Raw genomic sequence first — 20,122 nt, 5'->3', positions numbered from 1 at the left:
CACCTGAAGGCTATTTTCCATTTTAGATGAACCTTAATCTGGTCTCATTCTGATGACAAAGAAAATAGGCTTTATTATTTAAATTAACAGTGTTATTTAGAAAAGTACCATCTTCATCACTTACGTGGTTCACCTGTGAGCACTTCTATGCAATGCTTTGTATTTGAAAGGACAAAGTTGAATGAAGAGATTGATCCCTTGAGTGGGAAGAAGGGGATGCTGGAGGTAAAACCTGAGTATGTGCTCTTCCAACAGCAAAATACTGATTTTCCAGCCCTTGTTCAGCCTGCCTCTGGAGACTCCCAGGGTAGAAAGGCCCCTTTGGGGCTTCTGCCCGCCCATAGACCTTCCTGCAGCGTTAGCTCATCCCTTCAAGAGTAAGGGACGGTGCACAAAGTGCCTCTTCCCCGCACCATGAGCTTTCCCCCTTTGCTGCAGGAATTATTTCTTTGTTACTTAATCATTTGTAATTATCTCCTGGAGTAAATTCTGTTGGTGCATCAATTTTCAAACACAACAGTCATTTTTATCAGTCATGTTTATTTAATTTTAGCTGATTAGCACAGAACCTAACAAGTGGCTTAGACTAACAGTGTGTCATTGCCCAAGTATTTTGTAGGTAACAAGAAGACATGGAATAGCGCACATGTTGCTTTGTCTGCATTAATCTATTTACATTGTAATTCTTCAACTGTTTTTAATGGCTGGTTCAGCTGGAAGCGATTAGTTGTCTAAATTAAAGCCACATTTCTCACTTTGTGCACTGCAAAGGTTTTAGCTGTTGTCTTTTCCTTGCTTTTTATTTTCCAAATCAAGATGGATACCATTTGAAAATGCATGAGATCTTATTGAAGGGATTGTTTGGAGCCACATTCCCACGTATTCATCTTGAAGCCAAATACTTGGATAGGCAACAAAATGGGGTGTTTGGAGCTGGATCGTGCAGCATGGCTGTCAGCACAACCTAGTCTTGGGCTGAGCAGGAGCTGACCCAGCAGCCAGGCTTCAGAGAGAAACCTCGGAGCGGCTCCGAAAGAGGAGAGGAGGAAAGCAAGGAGGAGAGAAAGTGCTGCAGACACAGCGCAGGACTTTCTGGGCTGTTCTGCATGGGCAACAGCCCTTTGTTTATAAATTCATTAAATTAAGAAATATGCTTGTGTTATGCGCAATGTAATTCATACAGAACTTAGACCAGAGAGCCAGCGCATGTTGGATCTCACCCTCTTATTTTTTTCTGCTGCTTTACAGGAAAAAAAATGCCACATTTGCGAAGCAGTCATGAAACACTTGGAGTCAGATGGACGTTGCTCCAGGACTTGCACTGGAGCAGCGCAATGGTGTTCACCCCATCTCCTTTTATCTCCCTGGCTGGAGATTTTCCAGGTCTGGCCCGAGAACCATGCTCTTCTCCCAGCGCTACAGCTAGAAGCAAGACGTGCCAAGTCTCACAAAAGATCTCCAGCTCAGCTGTGGAGATTCAGAAGGCACCTATAGCTGTGGGATAGTGCAGTCAAATGTCTCCTATGAGGTTTGGACCTTCTGTGCAAGGCAAGGATTGATAAATCGCCTTCCACACCAGCATCTCTGCTGGGATTTAATTCTCTGTACAAGGTCAGTGTGGTGGCCATACTCACTTCATTCACAGCAGCAACGATGCTGCACCTTCTTCCTGCACGACTCTACAGGTTTAGATGAGTTTTTGCCTGTTAGGAGCTGATGAGAGCCTTCCAGCGATGTTCAATCCAACCCACATTAATCAAGCTGAGGCGGGGAAAGGCAGCCTGGGGTGAGACGTGTTCCTGACATCCAGACCTGGGAGCACCCCAGGTACTCTTCAGCCAGAACAGTCTCCTTCTGATGGTGCAGCCATGCTCTCTCTCAGTAAGCACCAAGTGAAACCTCTTGGCTTTGCCCTTTCCCAGCACAACGTATCGGTGCTGCAAGGTGATGCTGACTTGAGCGAAGGGATGACTTTAACTCTGCAAAAAGCTAACAACACTAGACATGCTTTCACATCCCATGGGAAGCGTGGAGTAAGTAAATGAGGATGCAGCTGAGGACGCAGTCCTCAGAGCACTCCTATTTATCTGCAGCAACTGCATGGAGTCCCCTCAGCCAGTGCTTCCATGCTCACTGCAGAGCCCCTGGGAATTTTTCCTTAAACTGAATACCATTATTCTTAAAAGAAAAAATGCTCTCCATGCTATCTACTTATAAAGACAAAGAAAGAACAGCCTCACCGAGCCCTACATCGACTTCAGAACATCCCATAAGATGGTAACTCAGGGCACCAACCTGGGAAGGTGGATACAGCGGAGGAACCCCCCAGAAAAAAACAGGTTTTGAATCAGTCTCCCATGGCAATGCCTGCAAGGGCTGTTGGACAGGTTTCAGTATGAACTCAACACTTTTTCTTCTCATTTCAGCAATTAAAAAAAAAAAAAAAGTTCATATGTTGTACAGTCCAAAGTGAGTCCTCACTGAAGTCAATATTCAATCCAAATAAATCGTTTGCACAAATTCACTCCCGAGAAAGTGCTTTCTGGTTGCCAGACAAAATGGGGTGAAAAGAAAGCAGACTAACACACTGTTTGCTCCTCTTTCTTCCCTCTTCCCACCCACCCCTAAACCCAAAGATAGCAGCCCCAATCAAGAGTTTTCTGCCTTCATCAGTTTGTCACAACCTGAAAGTCCCTCAAATATTTGTGTGTATTCAATTATCCTATCTGTGGCATCTGTACCTCATTACATGCTCTAGCTGAGCGGTGCACGGAGTCGGGTTGCGATGAGGCAAAGGTCAGAGGAACCTCCAGCCTGCATTTTGCCATCAGTTGATTATTCAGATAACAACCATCCAAAAGACCGAGGGCTTCTCTGTGGCTGCAGACAGGACCCTATCACTGTAGTGAAAGAAAAGAAGATAGCTGATTCCTCCCGGCTACCCACTACCCTGCCTTCTGAAAAACAGTAAAGCAACCAGATGGTATTTCTTACAGCTTGATGCACCAATGCAGAGCAGGCACTTGGCAGTAGTCTTCTTTCTCTGCCACATCTTGCTTTTAATATACTGCCCAGCATTAATCAAGCAGTTTAGAAGCATCCTGTATCAGTTCTGCAAAACAGAGCTTAAATGATTTACTGTCAGATTCTTTCAGCTCCTGTTAGACTCCTGTTTTTCTTTCATGTGGGTAGCAGAGGTCAGCAGCGGCAGGAGATGCATGCTTTCACTTTGTCTCACATTTGCTGCTGTCATTCTGATCCCACGCTGGTCCCTGCAGAGCGACAGGATGTGTTCATGCTCACAGCCCTAGACGCTAATTGATTTTAGGGAGCCCATTCATCAGTTAAATTTAGTAGATCACCCACCAGGTTTGCTGTTCACTGTCAAAGGTAATTCAATTAAAACTCCAGAAGTGTGACTAACTATTCGATGGTAAATATGTTTAGCAGCTGTGTTGCTGTATCTTCTCCATCCCATTGTGTCTGTAAACCAGCCCAGCGTAGCATGTGATAGAGCCATATACCTTGGCTGATTAACGTATACAAAAGTTTTGCAGCAGGGCCAAAAATTAAGTCCAAATGCCTTCTTCAGTATGCAATGACATGCAAATGTCTAAATGGAATAGCTTCAGCAAGGAGAAGAGCTTCCAAAGTGTTGAAAGGCAGAAGTGGCTACAACAGTTGAATTCACTCCATGCATCCATAGGGCTTTTTTTTTTTTTTAATAACTTTCAAAAGAATCAAATCTGGATTTTCAAACCTGTTGATAGTTTGGAATCTGCTCATTCCTACTTGTAAAAACCTAGTTTCCCCTTAGCCATCAGTCAGAGTTCATACAAAAGCCATCCAATACGGACTTTCTCCCATCACTGAAGCTGTATATAAATCAGGGAGACACCACAGTGCTCTTGCAGAAAGATGTTTCTATTAAACAGGGGAAGTGGGGGAAGCCTTGCTGAATTCCTCCTGGCTGACAAACTGGGCTTTGACTCTTCTCTCTGCTGGCATGGTCACTCAGATGTGGTTTGGTAGTAATTAAGTGCATCGTTAGTGATCCCATTGTACGCCACGGGACAAAACGGTGTGTCTGCTTAATAGATTAAAGGAAAACATTATCTGAAAAGCACAGGTAAACAAGACACACATCCCTCAACCTTTCACCCTCGAAGACCAAGGTTCACATCCCACTAGAGCACAGATAAATAGGAGCCTGGACTCCCTTGACTCGCTGCTAGTGGGTTTATATTCACAATGAGACTGTTTTGGAGCTCAGTGGATTTGTTGGTGGTGGGGATGGGAGAGGATAGGTGGGATGCAGGCTTGGAAGGGGCTGGGAGCAGAGGTGCACAAAGAAACTCCTCAAATCACTGCCCATACAGAAAGTGGCATGTATTTACTTACTTAGTCACTGCCTAAAATTATTCTTATAAAATTAATTAGGCACTGACAGTTTCCAATAGCTTCCAGCACACAGGTCCCATTTCATTAGCTTACTCTGCAAGAGTCAACCCCCCCCCCACTGAGATCTCCTGATTTCTGTGTTGTTGATAAATGAGGTCCAGTGACTCCACAAACCACCAGTCTCCCTGAACATCTTTTAGACGAGGAGGAGGAATACTTGTGCGGTTTGGTAAATAGTATCCTGAGAAAACATCCAGATTTCCCAAACATCGGCCATTCCTAAGCTTTACAAATTGATTGGGAATACCTTAACTTTGATACTTTAACCACAGGCTAATTGAAATTGTAAAACTTCAACAAAAGCATTACATTTGAAAGAGAACTCAGGATATTCTCTAGTTGCAGCTTTAAACACACTTACAGAAAACAACCCAGGGTTTGGTTAAGTATAAACCTTTGTTCAGTGCATTTTTTTTACTATTTGGATGAAAAAGCAGTGCCATTGTTACATGTAATAATCACCACTAAATACACATTGATACTTCTGCTTTCTTTACAAACAGAATTCTCTCTGCAAAAGAGGCTGTCAGAAGTATACATTTTGCATAGAGATATTTTAAGAAGTGGTCAAATACTTACAGCAACGTCACTGGATAAGGAATGACTCTGATATACGGCTGCTGCCAGGAATCATTTTTTTGTTGATGCTGTTGAATCTCTCCCTCCTTATGGCATTAATAAATTAAGGCACCTGCAATACAAATCAGCAGAAGTCTGGAAAATCATTATCACTTCAATGTGGAAACGATGCCCATCACAAAAGAACAAATGGGGTATGTAGCCTACAAGGGACTTGAACAAAAAGGGTTCTATTTGTCAAATTACTAGAGGAAAAGTTGATCTTACTGTTATGGACTTTATCCACTTCCAGGTCAGATCAATTAGTTACAGCAGTCTTTTGGAGACTGGAACTAATTTACAACACTCTGAATGGGACTGCCTGCTTCTCCTATGGATTTCAAGTCAAATGTTGGGGCTTCACACTGGTACCTGGAACTGAAAAATCACCAGCAACAGAAATAGAGCTTAACAATTCCAATATTAACCCATTTTGCAGCAGGAGAAACAGAGGCCTGTAATAAGAACAAAGTAAAAAATCTTGTATAGACATTCCTGGATTATGTTAATCTAATTTTTGAAAGAAAAAAGAAAGAATTCTTTAAAAATTGAATTTAAAACCCTGAGTGTCTTTAAAGGAAGTTTAAAAATGTTTTACTATCCCTGACAGCTGATTTTGACAGAAATGGGTTGTAATAAAGAATTACAAATCAGATAGTAGGGAAATTAAATTAGGCTGATTATTATCTTGTCAGATACACATATTAGTTGGTACGTAACATTTATTGCTTTAGACTTTTGCAAAAAGACTGTTTCACTCAGAGGTAAAAAGTTGAGAATATCCTCAGCAATGTGCACAGGTCTTAAATTAGACGTATGTGATACTGAAGTACTTTTATTCTCCCAAATCACCCTCATCTAGATAAGAGCTTGAGGGCAGCCTGTCTGCTGCAAGATGGTCTGGTTCCTGCTGCTTCTCATGGCAACCAGCACCGTTGAAAGACATTGGAAAGCTTTCCAAAAAACTGGAAAGAGCTGGAATCCTACAGCCCATTGATTTTCTACTCTGAACTGTGCATCACAGCCGATTCAGCACTTTCTTAATAAAAAGTAGAAAAGGTCAAGCGAGAGCCTGTGAGACTCACTCACTGCATCTTCTTCCAAGTTAAAAAGCCTCAATTGGCACTTGAAATTAGTTACAGATTGTTCGCATCAGTCTTTTCCTTTATTGAATGGTAATGAAGAGAGCTGCTTCCGATACAAGCGAGGCCACTGACCCTTCTTGGGATTTCATTGGAAAAATATTGTTTGATGAAAAGGGAAGTCCTGAGCAGCATGCTGCCGTTAGTTCAAACCAGACCTTTGCACTACATGAATGCTAATGCTAAAGCCAAAAGCACAATGCATGGACAGAGAATCCTGAAACCGAAGCAAATACTTCACCAAATCAAACCTCAACATGGGCAACACTTCTCACAAGAAAATGAAATTCTATATTGAAGTGCATTTTCCATCCCTACATAGCATGTGTGTTTCCTTCTGTATAAAATAGAGGTAGTATCACAGGACAAAACCAGAATGACAACAGCTAAAGAAACCCAAGAGAACTAAATATTAAACAATTTCAAATCAGTTTTAAGCACGATGTTACTCGCCATCTCACTACTTACAGTAGATCTCAGTCCCAAATAAATGCCTAAAGACATCAAAGAAATGCTTTGAAGCACCTTTAGCGAAGGCATCTGGGGGCTGACACAGATTAGCCTGTGGCAGCATGTTCCTGGGTTGTATTTTGTGCAACAGAGCAGCTTTTAGGTAAGGATCAAAGCCCTGATACAGGCACATCTACTGCGACTGGATACTGCCCAGAAACACGGGTTCCACAGGAGAGACAGTTCCTTAAACCAGCTAGAGAGGACTCTCTACAAGTCCTCTTTGCTTTAAGAATTACAACGGGCATTTATGTAGGACCTATGCAAAAACAAAGCTTCAGGCTCCCTCTGCTGGCTCCAAAATACAGCGGGTCGGAAAAAGGGGAGTTTTAACTCAAACCCACACCAGCTCCTGCCAGTTTCCCACACGACCCCTTGTATATGTGGGTAAGGGCAGAAAACCCTCTTAGATGGTTTAAGCATGAGGGATACACTCCATAACAGACTAACATTCAAAAACCCAAACAATTTTAAGTAGATTCTATTTTATGTTGTTATACTTAATTTCTCTCTATTGTCCCAAATCTTTCTCAATGGCACCCACGCTACTTCTTACTTTCTCTCCATAAAAATTTAAATTTCTAATTATCTTCTCACAGGAAAATACTGATGACATCTACTTGTTTAGCCAGGTACCAAAATGCATTAGCAAAGAGCCACATAACTCAGGAACACATCTGAAGTTGTATGTACAATTTTATTAACCACTTGCAGTTACATTTACAAATTGTCCCATACAAGTAAAGCAGTTTTCAAAATGAACTCTACCAGAGCTACAAAAATTATTCTCCTCTCTATACATGTCACCAGCTTCAGAGTTTATTTCTGTACGCAACTGCTAATTATATTTAACAAAATGTAACTATTTTTTGGCTCTGAGGATCTCCACAAAGGCAACTTGATCATTTTTGTCCCATAGCAATCAAGAAAGTTCAAGTTGTTCTTTTCCTCCCTTCTTTCATCTGAAGCTCTTCATGGCTTTTCATTTTGGAATTCAAATGAACAAAGACTAATGCTACCACACACTACCAGTTTTAGGAACCAAGGGAAAAAAACATCAAGTAAAACCATCTTTCAACATTTCAAGCAATGTTTCACTTTAGATGTGTCTGCTCATAAGCACAAATATTGAAATATTATCTGGTAGTAAGGTTACATAAAAGTGCATATTATTTATTTAACATGAAATGAACTTCTACAAACACAGACAGACAACTTACAAGAAACACAGGAGTGAGAAGCCAGGGCTGTCATAAAAGAGCAATTGTTTTGAGGACAGCCTGAATGGAGGAAGGATATGAAACTCAAATATTGCTCTAAGAGTAACTTTCAGTTTCAAGCATTTCCAAAAGACTTGAGGAAAAAAAATACACATTCACAAAGTAAATGTTAAAACTTCCAGAATGCCAACAGATACAAGTGCTTCTAAAGAGAAACGGTTTTCCCCAGGAGAGGGCAGGAGTTCTACACACAGAAGCAGCCAGCACAAAACCCTGGCGCTGCTGAAATACGCAGTAATTCTCGAGTGAAGTCAGCAGGGCAAAAATGCATTGTTTCAAAGACGTTATTTCTTTCCTCAGTCACCTAAGCCTGCCTACCTCTTCGCATCATAGTCCTGCCGAGGAAAGGTGAATTATGTCAGCCAAGCATGTATGTTCACTTGTCAATCCCTTTGAAGGATACTGGAAATTTATTCTGGTACTGGGATTCGTAAGCCTGGAATAAGATCAAAACTACAAAAGAGGCTGTGTATAGCCAGTAAGATAATGAAGCTTATTTAATATTTACCTTGCAGCAGTCTGATCAGTCTCATCTCCCTCTATTTTTAAACTCCCCCAAAGCCCCAAGGCTCATGGCAAGGCAACATACTCAGAAAATTAACTACATAGAACCCCAGAATTGCTGTCTGCCCCCTCAAACAGGTTAAGAACAGCCAGGAACAGTCTAACAGCAGCATAAGCTTTAACATTAACATGAGCCTGACAAGCGAGCTGAAGCCGTCTAATATTAAGCAGTGAAAACCTCAGGATTTCATAGTACAGCACCATCCACAAGCAACCACAAAGTGAACTGAGGTGTGGAGTTGTTATTACACAATAGTGAGCTTCCAATCCTCTCACGAGATGAAGTAACTGAGTAACAAAAAAAAAAAAAAAAATAAATGAAGTTCAGCAAGGCAAAGGCACACACACAAGCAGTTACCCAGTTGGGGGTAACCTGGTTGCATAGATACACCGCTATGGTTTTGTTGTAGTGTTCAGAAGGAGCTTGGGGAAAAAAATAAATGTAGTATATAGCCCCTTTCCTACGATGTTTTATTAATAATTTGAAAGGATTTCACCAAGATTACAGCTGTGAGTACATCGTTTTTAAACATCTTCCACTTTCTCCTATTTACAGGAGAAACATTCAAGGCATTTAAAAGAAAGCTGCACTGAAAAGAAATGTAAACAAGTGAAAGGACCACATTTTAAACAAATTGTTTTAGTTTAGGCTGCCAGTGTGAGAGAGAATCCCACAGCATTTTAGGTTGTTTTGTCTATTTTAGTTTCCTTATCCTTTTACAGTAGCCTTGAATACTTCAGCACGTAACATCCCGCTAAACCTTCAGAACAATTTGCGTAACACATTCAAAACATAGTTTGAAACTGCTCTGAAATATTTTACCATTTTTGCACATTTTCACTGAAAAAATCCTGCTTGACTGAAAAAGCAAGTATGGGGTTTTTTTCTTAAATACTTCCCCAACACAGGGAATTTCACCTGATCCTGAACACCAGCGAATTAAGAACTAATTCCAAGTTTAGTGCTTCACACTTTCCCTCACCCCTACAGAGATAAAACAAAGAGCCTCAAAAGTCAGAAAGATAATTTTAGCATCACTGTTTATCACAACACATCACAAGTAGTCTCAGCTACAGATTTCTACAACCACTTATTCATAACTGCAGCAAGAGCTGGAAGCTATTGAAAGAAGCCAGTAGATTCTCTTCTTGTGTAGAAATACAAAGGTATCACTAAAACAAATTAGCTTCTCCATACAACCACAATACTACAAATGACGTTACCTACAGAGAGCAACATTAAACCTCAAAAATTGAAGTAGCTGCTCTTAATGCAACCTCACCCCCTTCAACCGAGCTGGCCTGTGCCATTCACCCACATCTCACCTGATGCGAGGTGGAGAGGAGGAAAAGCTGATCTAATGGAGCACCCAGTTGGAGAAGACAGGGTTGGACCCCAAGTGCTGAAGGAGGACTGAAGATTTGAACCTGGGGAAGAGCACTTCTGCATTTTTCATGTATGGAAGAACACTGAAGCGTAGAATACCTCAAAAATTGAGGTATTAGAATATGATCACAAGACTTGTCCTTATGTATAAAGAACCGACAAGATTAAAAGCAAAGACAGTAAGAAGGAATGGAGAAAAGCAGGCTTTAGTTATTTCATATCAGGCTTCTCAGCTTGAATCTATAAAAACAGAGAGCAGGAACTAGATGTTGATAGAACAGAGGTGTGAGTGGCATAACTGGCTGCACCCCAGAATGCTGAGAAGAAAGCAAAACGGAGAAGCTATAGCACTTGACATTTTTCAACAAGCAAGCTGCAACATTTAACAGAACTGACAGAGTTGAAAAATATATTTTATTCCTCCTGTACTGAAGCGATGACACTGTACAAATTCCCAATTATATTAAAACAGCTTTTAGTAACTAATTTTTGAACTAAACCATTCATTTCAGCACAATTACCCTAGCTTTAAAGGACTAAAAGACTCAAAGTCCACTTTAACAAGCATATTTTCCACGAAGTCTGTGCTGTCCACCTTTGCATGTTCCAGGAGTTTGGCTGTGTAAGAAAGTTAACTACAACTATCATCTGAACTGAATACATCAGTTCTCCAACCATAAACAGTTCTCATAATTTAAAAAAAAAAAAATCACTTCATAATTTAAAATCTATATCAATGACACTCTGCTTTTCCTTTTGCTAGAATGTACCAAAATTACGAGCTGGCTTAGAATATCAACTTGATTTTGTGAGAAAAGCTTGCAAAAAATATATCAACTTCAAAATGTACAGAAAAGGACATTAAAGAGCTGATAGATTTGGGTTACTTAATGAATTTTAGAAACAGTAGCAAGCTAGGAGTGAAGAACCCTATATTACAAGTATACAAATACCTAAGCCATACTGTATACACCTCTCGTGTAGTGAAGGAACAGTTACAGACAGGGTGTTTTGAAAGCATGTACAAAGAACTGCAGCTTTGTTTAACTTAAACTTGATCACGTAGGCGGGCCAGTCTCTGTGACAGCTCATCCTGCAGAATTGTAAAACACAAAGAAACCAGCTATCAGTAACATGAAAATTCAGTTTTGCAAAGTTCTGCAATGGTCAGGCAATCTCATGTCTGGATGATCAGAAATTCTCTAACGCACAAGACTTAATATTTGCTTAAGACCTCAAGAACGGCTGTACCGGTGAGACCAAAGGTCCATACAGCTATCTTATCTCCAGTGGTGGACACCTAGGAAGGAGTTTCAGAACACAGTAAGTAGAGATAGGGTTGGGTTTGTTTGGGGTTTTTTTTAATGCATCATCTTTGCAAGTGCAAATCAGAACTGCCTCCTTATTTGGATGCAGCCTTGACTGACCAAGGCTGGTATCCAACTGAACTGCTACACCATGACAGCAGTAGGTTTAACTGTTTTAGGGGGCCTAGTACAAGGTGAAATTGAACCTTTCATAGAACATGGGATACTTGGGGCTTCCCAAAGATGGGTCAGTTAAGATAAGGCTCCCTATAGCCTTTTCCATGAAGGATGATAGAAATAAACTTTTCGCTTTTCATTCCCTCAAATGTGTTTCCCTAGAATAGGAAAAGCAAGCCACCAAAAGATCTGTGCAACCTTGACATCAGCATCTGCTCATGCACAAGAAATTCTAAGCTCTCATCTACAGGAAATGTGGAATCTTTCCGACTATTCCCATAAGACCTTCCACACATTAAGGGGAAAAAACACCAAACGCCTCGTGTATGCTATGGGAGACAGCTGTATTCCTTTAATTTGCAGTAGGTAGGAGAGTCAACCATTTGGAACTCTATGAAATATCCATTCAAAAATAAACCTGGAACATCTAAACTTTCTGGATTAACAAAGCAGACAAATGCATTGTTATTTTGACTGCAAGACTACTTTAACTACACGCTATTTCTTTGGGACAGCTAAAATCTAATTACTATTTAGCAAGCCTGTTTTGACTGAGTGAAGCATTAAATCTCATACCACATCTCTCCAGAAAACATTGATTTCAATGGAATCAACTGTTCACCTGTTCTGCTGAGGCAACGCTTGTACCAACAGAACCTGTCTGTCCTTGAGGTAGTTCCATGTTCAGATCAAGACTAATAGGAGAAAACAAAATAAAAAAATCAGGTCAGGCATACATGGCTACAGGAAGAAGCAAAAAAATTGACACGCAGAGGAATACTGAGAGAGCATGAGGCAATCCACATCCCACGAACACTGTACTCCAGTTAGTTAGACAACTCCATCAGAAAATTTGACTCATTACAAGGAAAAATCATATATTATAACTAGAAATAGCTAAATGAATTCTGCTTGGTCAGGACTGAGCAAGATAGCTGTTTAACAGAGGTGTATCAGACAAGGCATACTTATGAATGACAAACTTCACTCAAAAAAAAATTTACTAAAACATGTCAAAAATATTTATGCTCAAGCCAATAGTGACACTTTTAACTTATGTGTCACCAAGAAGGCAAGTAAAATTCTCTGAAATATTTCGGTATATCCCCAAAGGCTTAAATATGTCATGACAACCTGTTTTGCTTCTGGCTTGTGAGAGAGGAACTACAGGAAGTTTTAACACGGTAAGGGGGGAAAAAAGAAAAAAGCATGGAGAAATATGGCAAGGATTGCTAAAGCCAAGTAAATAATGAAACGCTATCCTGACATGACAAGTGACACATGATTTTAGGCTTTTGGACAACCACCCCTGCATCCTGACACTCACAGCAGCTCTAGTGAGAACAGAATGAAATACCAGCAACTAAACTATTACGAGAATTATACACAGAGGTGAAAGCAAAACAGTGATTCTTCTCTTCCAAGAGATGGAACCATATAAAACAAGGGTATCTGACCTTGAAGTTAACCAGGAAGGGTTGTTGGAACCAAGATTTAATGAAGAAATAGTCAAAATTTTACCTACCCTGCTTCATCTGCCATTTCCTGTAGAAGCATATCCACTTGGTTCTAGAGCAAAGAAGAAAAAGCTGATTGTTGCATATTGTAGCTTATGACAACCTCTTCTGTTAAATCTTGAAACAATGGGGATTACTTTAACAAAACTGATTTAAAGGTAAATGCCTCTTACAGAACACCAGAAGGGCCTGTATGAACTCAAAAATAATGAGTAGAGGTGCTCAGCCTGTTAAAATCCCATTAACTGAGCTCTGGCTTCCAAAAGAATGCTTCCAAAGAATTAAACTTATCCATAAAAACCCTCAACCTTATACTTGAAGATTTCAAGTGTGGATTATTAGCTACTAAAACACTGCTTTGCACAACATGGAAAAAAGCTCATCTCCAAAAGATCTGGTCTACTGGATTTGGGTTTAGGTTTAATTTATTGACAAAGCACTATCTCCAGTAAATTTCTCTCTCTGTCAAACCTTTGTCAGAATAACACTTTTAGTTCCTTGTGGAATAGCACAATAGCTGCTAGGAATTCTTAACTATGTCAAGCATTATTTAAAGATTTATTTTAGTAAACATACTCCCACAAATTGAAAGCATGTAATTAACAGCCTTTCCATTGCATATACCACTACTAATTTGGTGGTGACTAACGTAATATCATTAATATCAATGAAATAGAACTATTTATTTTCTCACAGCATATTCTGTTTTGATAATTAATGCTTCAGTGTCTTCTGGTTCAGAACTCTGCTCATTTAGTAGGAGGGTTAAGGTTTTCAAGATATAATATAAAGCCTGCTGTAAGAGTGAAATAGACCAAAATACATGTATGTGATCCTCTCTACTTGTGACTATAATCTGCAATATTCTTTTCTTCACAAATAAGCACAAAGCAAAAGTGAAAAGGCTCCAGTTGCTGCTATGTCTCAAAGTAGGCAGAAAGAAGAAAATCAGACATTTCCATACAGTTTAGACATGTAATTTAAAATCACATTTGAAAAAACAAATTTTCAATTCTTACTTGTGGCGTTGTTAGTGTAGTAGTGTTGCTCATTGTGTCTTCCATCTGTTGTGTCTGAACATCTAGTGTTTCAAACTGATGCTCAAATTTATCCATTAGTGCAGATATCTATAAAAAATATGAATTAAATCAATGTTCTGCAGGTAACAAAAGAGAAATACAACTGGCTAAAACAGAACCACAGTACAAGGGCAGGCAGCTTCTGGAGATCAGAAGCTTGTCCCCCTCCCCACGTCATGTGTGGAGTTGATCTATTGCTGCAGTTCAAGCAGGTTGGTCAGGGCCCTGTCCAGCCAAGTTCTGAGCATCTCCGTTTATGAAGACTTCACAACCTATTCCAGGATATATCTCACTGCAAGACCTTTTCTCTTGAGTGGAATTCCCCTTTTTAAAACTTGTGTCTGTAGCCCTTTCTGCTTTTGACGTGCAGTTCCAAGAAAAGTCAGTCTATTTACCTTTTCCAAGTTCATGCTCTTCAGTGTGGCATCCATAGATTTAACTACCCCTGCCATTGACTTTGTTACCTGAAATGAGGAAAAGGAAAATATTACAATGAAAGAAAAATGAGCAGTTTCTTACCAAGCTCTCTTATCTCCAGCCATGGAGTTTTTATGGTATCAAGCAGTAGGGCACCCACTACTGCCATCTAGAACACCACTTTTTTCCTAGGTCCCACCATTTCAAATTCTATAAATTAACTCAACCACTTGAAATATGCATTCTGAGCTGAAACTCAATAAAAAATGAGGTGCATATGGCATTAACTTCTTGTTAGGTCTCAAGACCTATCAAATGTTAAGGGATATATTTGGTATACAGATCACAGAATAAACTCTCTGGCTGAAGAGCAGTACAGCAGCTTACTGTAAAAAACTACCTGAGCTAAAAATAATTTCTGGTATCACAAGTCCTATTTCATGTCTTCATTTATTTGGAAGGGGAGCAGTATCTTTGCAAAATCATCACAAGTGTAACCAGTAAAACACACGGTCTCCTTAGGAGCAAGAGTAGTAACAGCTAACAGAAGTTACTAGCTACAAAACATAGTGGATAGCAATCTATTCCTAGAGAGCAGCTGCCAGGGGGATTCCAGTACCTGACTTACTGCTGACTACATCTGAAACCAAAACCGAAACTTTTCAGCCCATGATAGACAGAATTAAGTCACTTCTTAGAAGACCAGAGGTCTCATCCTTGCAACAGATTTGTGAAAACAGACTTACCTTGCCCATTGTCACTGCAGTCTGAACTCTTGCTGCTACAGCATCTACCCTGGCACTCATGCGCAAGAAATTGATGGCTTGATTCTTCTGTCGGATTGCATTTTCTGCATGTATCCGTGCAACTTCCATGTTACCCTTCTGAATTGCCTGAAAAAAGAAAAAGCATTGTAACCTTCCCTGCTTCTGTAAACATGATTTCTGAGTACCCTATTATTTTTGAAATAAGCATCAATTCATCACAGCATCTTCTCCACTAAATGAGAAAATAAACTCCTCCTTCCTCCCCCTGAGTTCTCAAACTTTTCAAGATGTGAACCCCTAACTTCTTTCCAAGGAAGGTATCTAACACGCATTTCAAGTAGGAGGCTTCACAGCGCTACAAAAACATGATCTTCTCATTCCTAAGAACATTTTCAATATCAAGACTCAAAGACAGATGCAGTTAGTATGGTTGTAGCTCATGGATGAAAAGAGTCAAAAAAATTTAGCCTTTCTCTTTACTTCTCCAAGGACTCTAAAATTATTTTGAAGTTCTTCTTCATAAACCCTTTCAATACAAGATGATAAACATTAAGACTAAATATTTTTGACTTTGAGAACAACAGTCTAACAAAATACATAAAACAATCTTCTCAGGAAGAAAACACCACAAGCTGTGCAAGAGGATACACAAGAATGTATCCTCACATTTCTTAATACGTTTGGGAAGATTTGTAATCATGTATTTTAAATCACAAGCATCTACTAAGGTATTATTAGCATGTGTACCAGGAAAATGGTAAAAACACCAGATATTTTCCTGCTATAATCTGTAAACAAATGATCTAAAGAGTTTGTCTCAGACTCACTGCTTACCTTCTTAATTTTAGCTTTCTCAGCCTTTTCTTCTTTGTCGCATTTTTTTGAGTTCCTGTTGAGCTCCTTTGCAGCAAACTTCAAATTAAACAGATGTTCTGCAGTGCAAGTTAAGGCTTCAAGAACAGGATCAACCCTTTCATCACAGTATTTTGCTCTCCTGTTTGAAGTGCTACCAAACCTACTGTATACTGTCTTTCCCTGTTAGTGATATTAAAACTTGGAAAATATTATTTAAGTAAGCCCTTGAAATTCACACAATAAGGAGACCTACCAAGTTGCTTTACAATTATAATGCCACTTATAATCTGGGTTCTAAAATGTAAGGCCATAAAAAATAAGTTCGGATCTCAAACTGGCTCCATTTAACAATCAAATCTACTTCAGACTGATAAATACAACAAATCAAACATCCCCCAAGAGGAACTGAAAGTCTTGCTCTGCCAGCTACTTTCACTCACACACCCGGAGTCCTGGACTCTCAGAGATATGGAATTACAGTTCACTGGCCTGCCTGGAACACCCACCTGAAAAAGCAAGCTATCGAGGAACAAGAAGATAAAATAGCCATGTAATAGCAAACTGGCCTGGCTGACCATGCCCAAGCACAAAGCAAGAGGCAGGGCGGCCCTTTGAAGCCACAGCATGATCTCCGGTTTAAATTGCTCATGCAGCTCCTTCACAGAGCAGCCTCCCAGCGCTGGGTCATGTGAGCAATTCTGGGTCCCCGGCAGCTCTGGCATCTAACTTTTGGGAAAGAGCACCAAAGTCTGCAAGAGAAACTTTTCTTTCTAAAAAGTTCAAGTCCTGCTTAACCTTAAAGCTCTAAGACAACAGTAGAACAAACCTTCTTAAGTGGCTTAGAATGATATCATGAAACTGTTACTTCCAGAGAATAAATTATCTCCTGTAAAAATAATAATTAAAAAAAATACACTCTTAAAATGGTGTGGATGAAAGCTTCTAAATAAGATCAGTCTTTCTCAAACAAAAAGGAAGTACAAAGCTTTATAGGCTCCTTTCATATCCCATATGGCTGCATAGGCCACCTTTTGATATCCCAAGAGGAAGATGCAGCAAGTACCAAATGCTTAACTGCTAAGAGGAAGCACATAAAGCTAAACGTTATGAGGTACTTGAGGTTTCTTTAATATTTCAAGTATATAAATTACTCCAGAACTGTTTTTTCCCTTTAAAGCCCAGCCACACATCTTGGAGCTCTGAATACATTAGGAAGTCTGCTGATGTATTTGTTATCCTATAAACACCATGAGCAAGCTACAGAAAGTAACAGCTGTGCCTATACATTGAGGGTACCTGTTAAGGCAGCTACCAGGAACACTAGAATTGCTGTTTGCATTTCAGTTTCTTTGCTTTAAAACCTAGGTCTCCACCCCTTTCAGCAGCAATAAGTGTATCGCCCTGAGCCACGGATCACGTCATTTACCAAACAGGAAAACACCTTTAAGTTGTTCAACCAAGTATACTTCAGTCAGAGACCAGAAAAACTGGGTAAAACACGACACCACCTATTTACACCAACTGCATTGAATCAGCATTTCAGAACAGTTTACCTGGAAACAACTTCCTCAGTTACTCACTTGGGGCATTAACCTTTGGCGTTTGCTCACCCTCCCACCTCCACAGCTCTCCCCTCCCACCAGGAGCACACACTCGCTCCTCCCTTGAAGCATCTTTCTCAACGCCCCACAACTGAAGTGAAACTGAACTTGAACTTCCACCATTAACCATGACTCACAGTCACCTGCTCCAGCTCTCCATCAGGCCCTACCATAACAACAGCAACGCCGAGCACTTGCCAGCATATTTCAACCCTACGGAGACCTCCGTAACTTTTAAGGCTTTTTTTTTTGCCCCGGAGCATTAAGACAGTTTTATACAGCAAGAACGTTTAAATTTACCCTTAAGGATTTTCCCTGTGCGCAACTTCTCAACACCAAGAGGCACAGACAGGTTTGTTCTGCCAACAGCAGTCGCTGTTTGGGGCAGACATCAGTCCAGTCCGTACACACACACTATGTCAGGTGTCCTCGGTGCACAATTTGCACTACTGAGCCCTATAAATCGCTTTCCTGCCGCAGAGACCGGGCTGTCCCTCGGTGTCACCGCCTTCCTCTGCTCGTCCCCCTCTAAGGTTTGCTAACCTCGCCTTGGCAAGAGAAGCCGAGCTTCCGCATTCCCTCTGCCCCCAGGCAGGGAGGGCAGCCCCCAGGTTCAGAAGCACGTCTTCACCCACCGCCCAAACCCTCCTCCTCCTCCCGGGAAAGCCCCTCTGAGGCGGGCCCAGGCCGCCACCGGGCTCCCCCGCTCCCGCACCGACCCCCGCCATGAGAAACGAGACGCGCTTTCCCCGTCCCACCCCTCCCTGTCGCGTCTCGGGGGCTCCTCCCCGGGCGGCGCGGCCTCGCACGCCACCGCCGCCCGCCCCACAGCGGGCACCGGCCCAGCGCCGCCGGCTCCCAGCTCCGCTCCGCCCGGCCCACGCCGCGGTCCCCACGCCCCGAGGGCCGCCAGCCCCCGCAAGGAAGCGCCGCCGCCGGTGCGCCAACAGGGACCGGCCACGGCCGCGGTACGGACACCGAGGGGACTGCGCCCCGCGCCACCCCCAGCGCGGCGCCCCGAGGATACTCTCCATGTTGGACATGGCGGCGGGCGGCTCCACGGCGCTCCGGCAGCCCGGCGGAGGGGAGGGAAGCGGTGGGGCAGCACAGCCCTCGCTCGGCACTGTCGCGGGTCCTGCTTCCGCCTACCCCGCCCCGATACGCGCAGCCGCGCCTGGCCGCGCAGGGGGCGCGCCTGCGCGCGGGAACACGTGCGTGTCACAGGGCTGCGCCTGCGCGTGGGTTTCAGTCGTAAGCTGAGGCTGGGATCACAGAATCCCAGACTGTGGGCTTCGATGGAGGGGGTCTTAAAGCTAATCCTGTTCCAACCCCTTGCCACGGGCAGGGACACCTTCCACTAGAGCAGGTTGCTCCAAGCCCCTGTGTCCAACCTGGCCTTGAACACTGCCAGGGATGGGGCAGCCACAGCTTCTCTGGGCACCCTGTGCCAGCGCCTCAGCACCCTCACAGGGAAGAGCTTCTGCCTAAGAGCTCATCTGAATCTCCCCTCTGGCAGGTTAAAGCCATTCCCCCTTGTCCTGTCCCTACAGGCGCTTGTCCAAAGCCCCTCTCTAGCTTTCTTGTAGCCCCTTTAGGCACTGGAGCTGCTCTAAGGTCTCCCCTTAAGGAGCCTTCGCTTCTCCAGGCTGAATCAGCCCGTCTCTCTCTGCCTGGTTCCAGAGCAGAGCTGCTTCAGCCCCTGATCATCTCCGTGGCCTCCTCTGGGCTCACTCCAACAGCTCTACATCCGTCTTGTGGTGTTGCCCCAGAGCTGGACGCAGGACTGCAGGAGGGTCTCCCTCAGCGCCTCTCCCGCCTCAGTGTGTGCAGCCACCCCCTTGTCCCCTCGGCCACCCTGCCCAGTTCCCCCAACTCCCCTGCCCCACCATGGGCATGGGATAAAGGTGGCCAAATATATGTAATTATTATACAGCAGGTATATGTATCTGTTTCTATACATGCACACACATACATAAAATCTTCATGTGTGAAGCACAAGGATAACATTGTATTGGCCTTACCTATAAGTTATTTATAGGCCTTTCTTATAATTTATTTATACTTCTGTTTAAAAATTCTGTTCTATTTTTGAGATGATCCCCTCTCAGGTTATGGTGTTAGGTTTCATTTCAAATATAACAAAAATACAATATTAATGCACTGTCATGCTTTTTAAAGTGATAAAACATTTTAAACTTGACAAGCAAATAACATCAAATTCTGATGCACTGAGGAAAGCCTTAACATCCGATTTTTCTGTTGCTACTCTTTCTTGCCCTCCAGTAGGAAAGGAAACCAGTGGAATTACCTTTCAAGGGAAGCAGAATGTTATTCCATGAAGCTAAGTAAATGACCTATAAACCCCATACAATATTTCTGCATGGTTGGTGTCCCTCCACTCTGTTTCCGTCAGTGTGTCCTACCTACTGCTCTGGGACAC

The 20,122-nt window shown here is 42.0% G+C and overlaps 1 protein-coding gene across 2 annotated transcripts; it reads right to left on the bottom strand.

The window, feature by feature from the left end:
- Positions 1–7,409: 7,409 nt before the first annotated feature.
- CHMP1B (charged multivesicular body protein 1B) lies at positions 7,410–18,824 on the bottom strand. 2 transcript variants are annotated; one of them, XM_030498533.1, is made up of 8 exons: positions 17,378–18,189; positions 16,061–16,158; positions 15,206–15,352; positions 14,438–14,506; positions 13,983–14,090; positions 12,972–13,015; positions 12,069–12,141; positions 7,410–11,055 (listed from the first exon to the last, which is right to left on the bottom strand). In XM_030498533.1, exons 1-8 carry the CDS (start codon positions 17,418–17,420, stop codon positions 11,011–11,013), a joined length of 627 nt encoding a protein of 208 aa, XP_030354393.1. In that variant the 5' UTR covers positions 17,421–18,189; the 3' UTR covers positions 7,410–11,010. The 2 variants fall into 2 exon arrangements, with proteins under 2 accessions (XP_030354393.1, XP_030354395.1); XM_030498535.1 differs by lacking the exon at positions 17,378–18,189 and adding an exon at positions 18,710–18,824 and having other exon boundaries at positions 7,922–11,055.
- Positions 18,825–20,122: the final 1,298 nt, after the last annotated feature.

Source organism: Strigops habroptila, chromosome 9 (genome assembly GCF_004027225.2).
Source record: "Strigops habroptila isolate Jane chromosome 9, bStrHab1.2.pri, whole genome shotgun sequence".
NCBI lineage: Eukaryota > Metazoa > Chordata > Aves > Psittaciformes > Psittacidae > Strigops > Strigops habroptila.
This window is presented reverse-complemented; position numbering and strand designations above follow the sequence as displayed.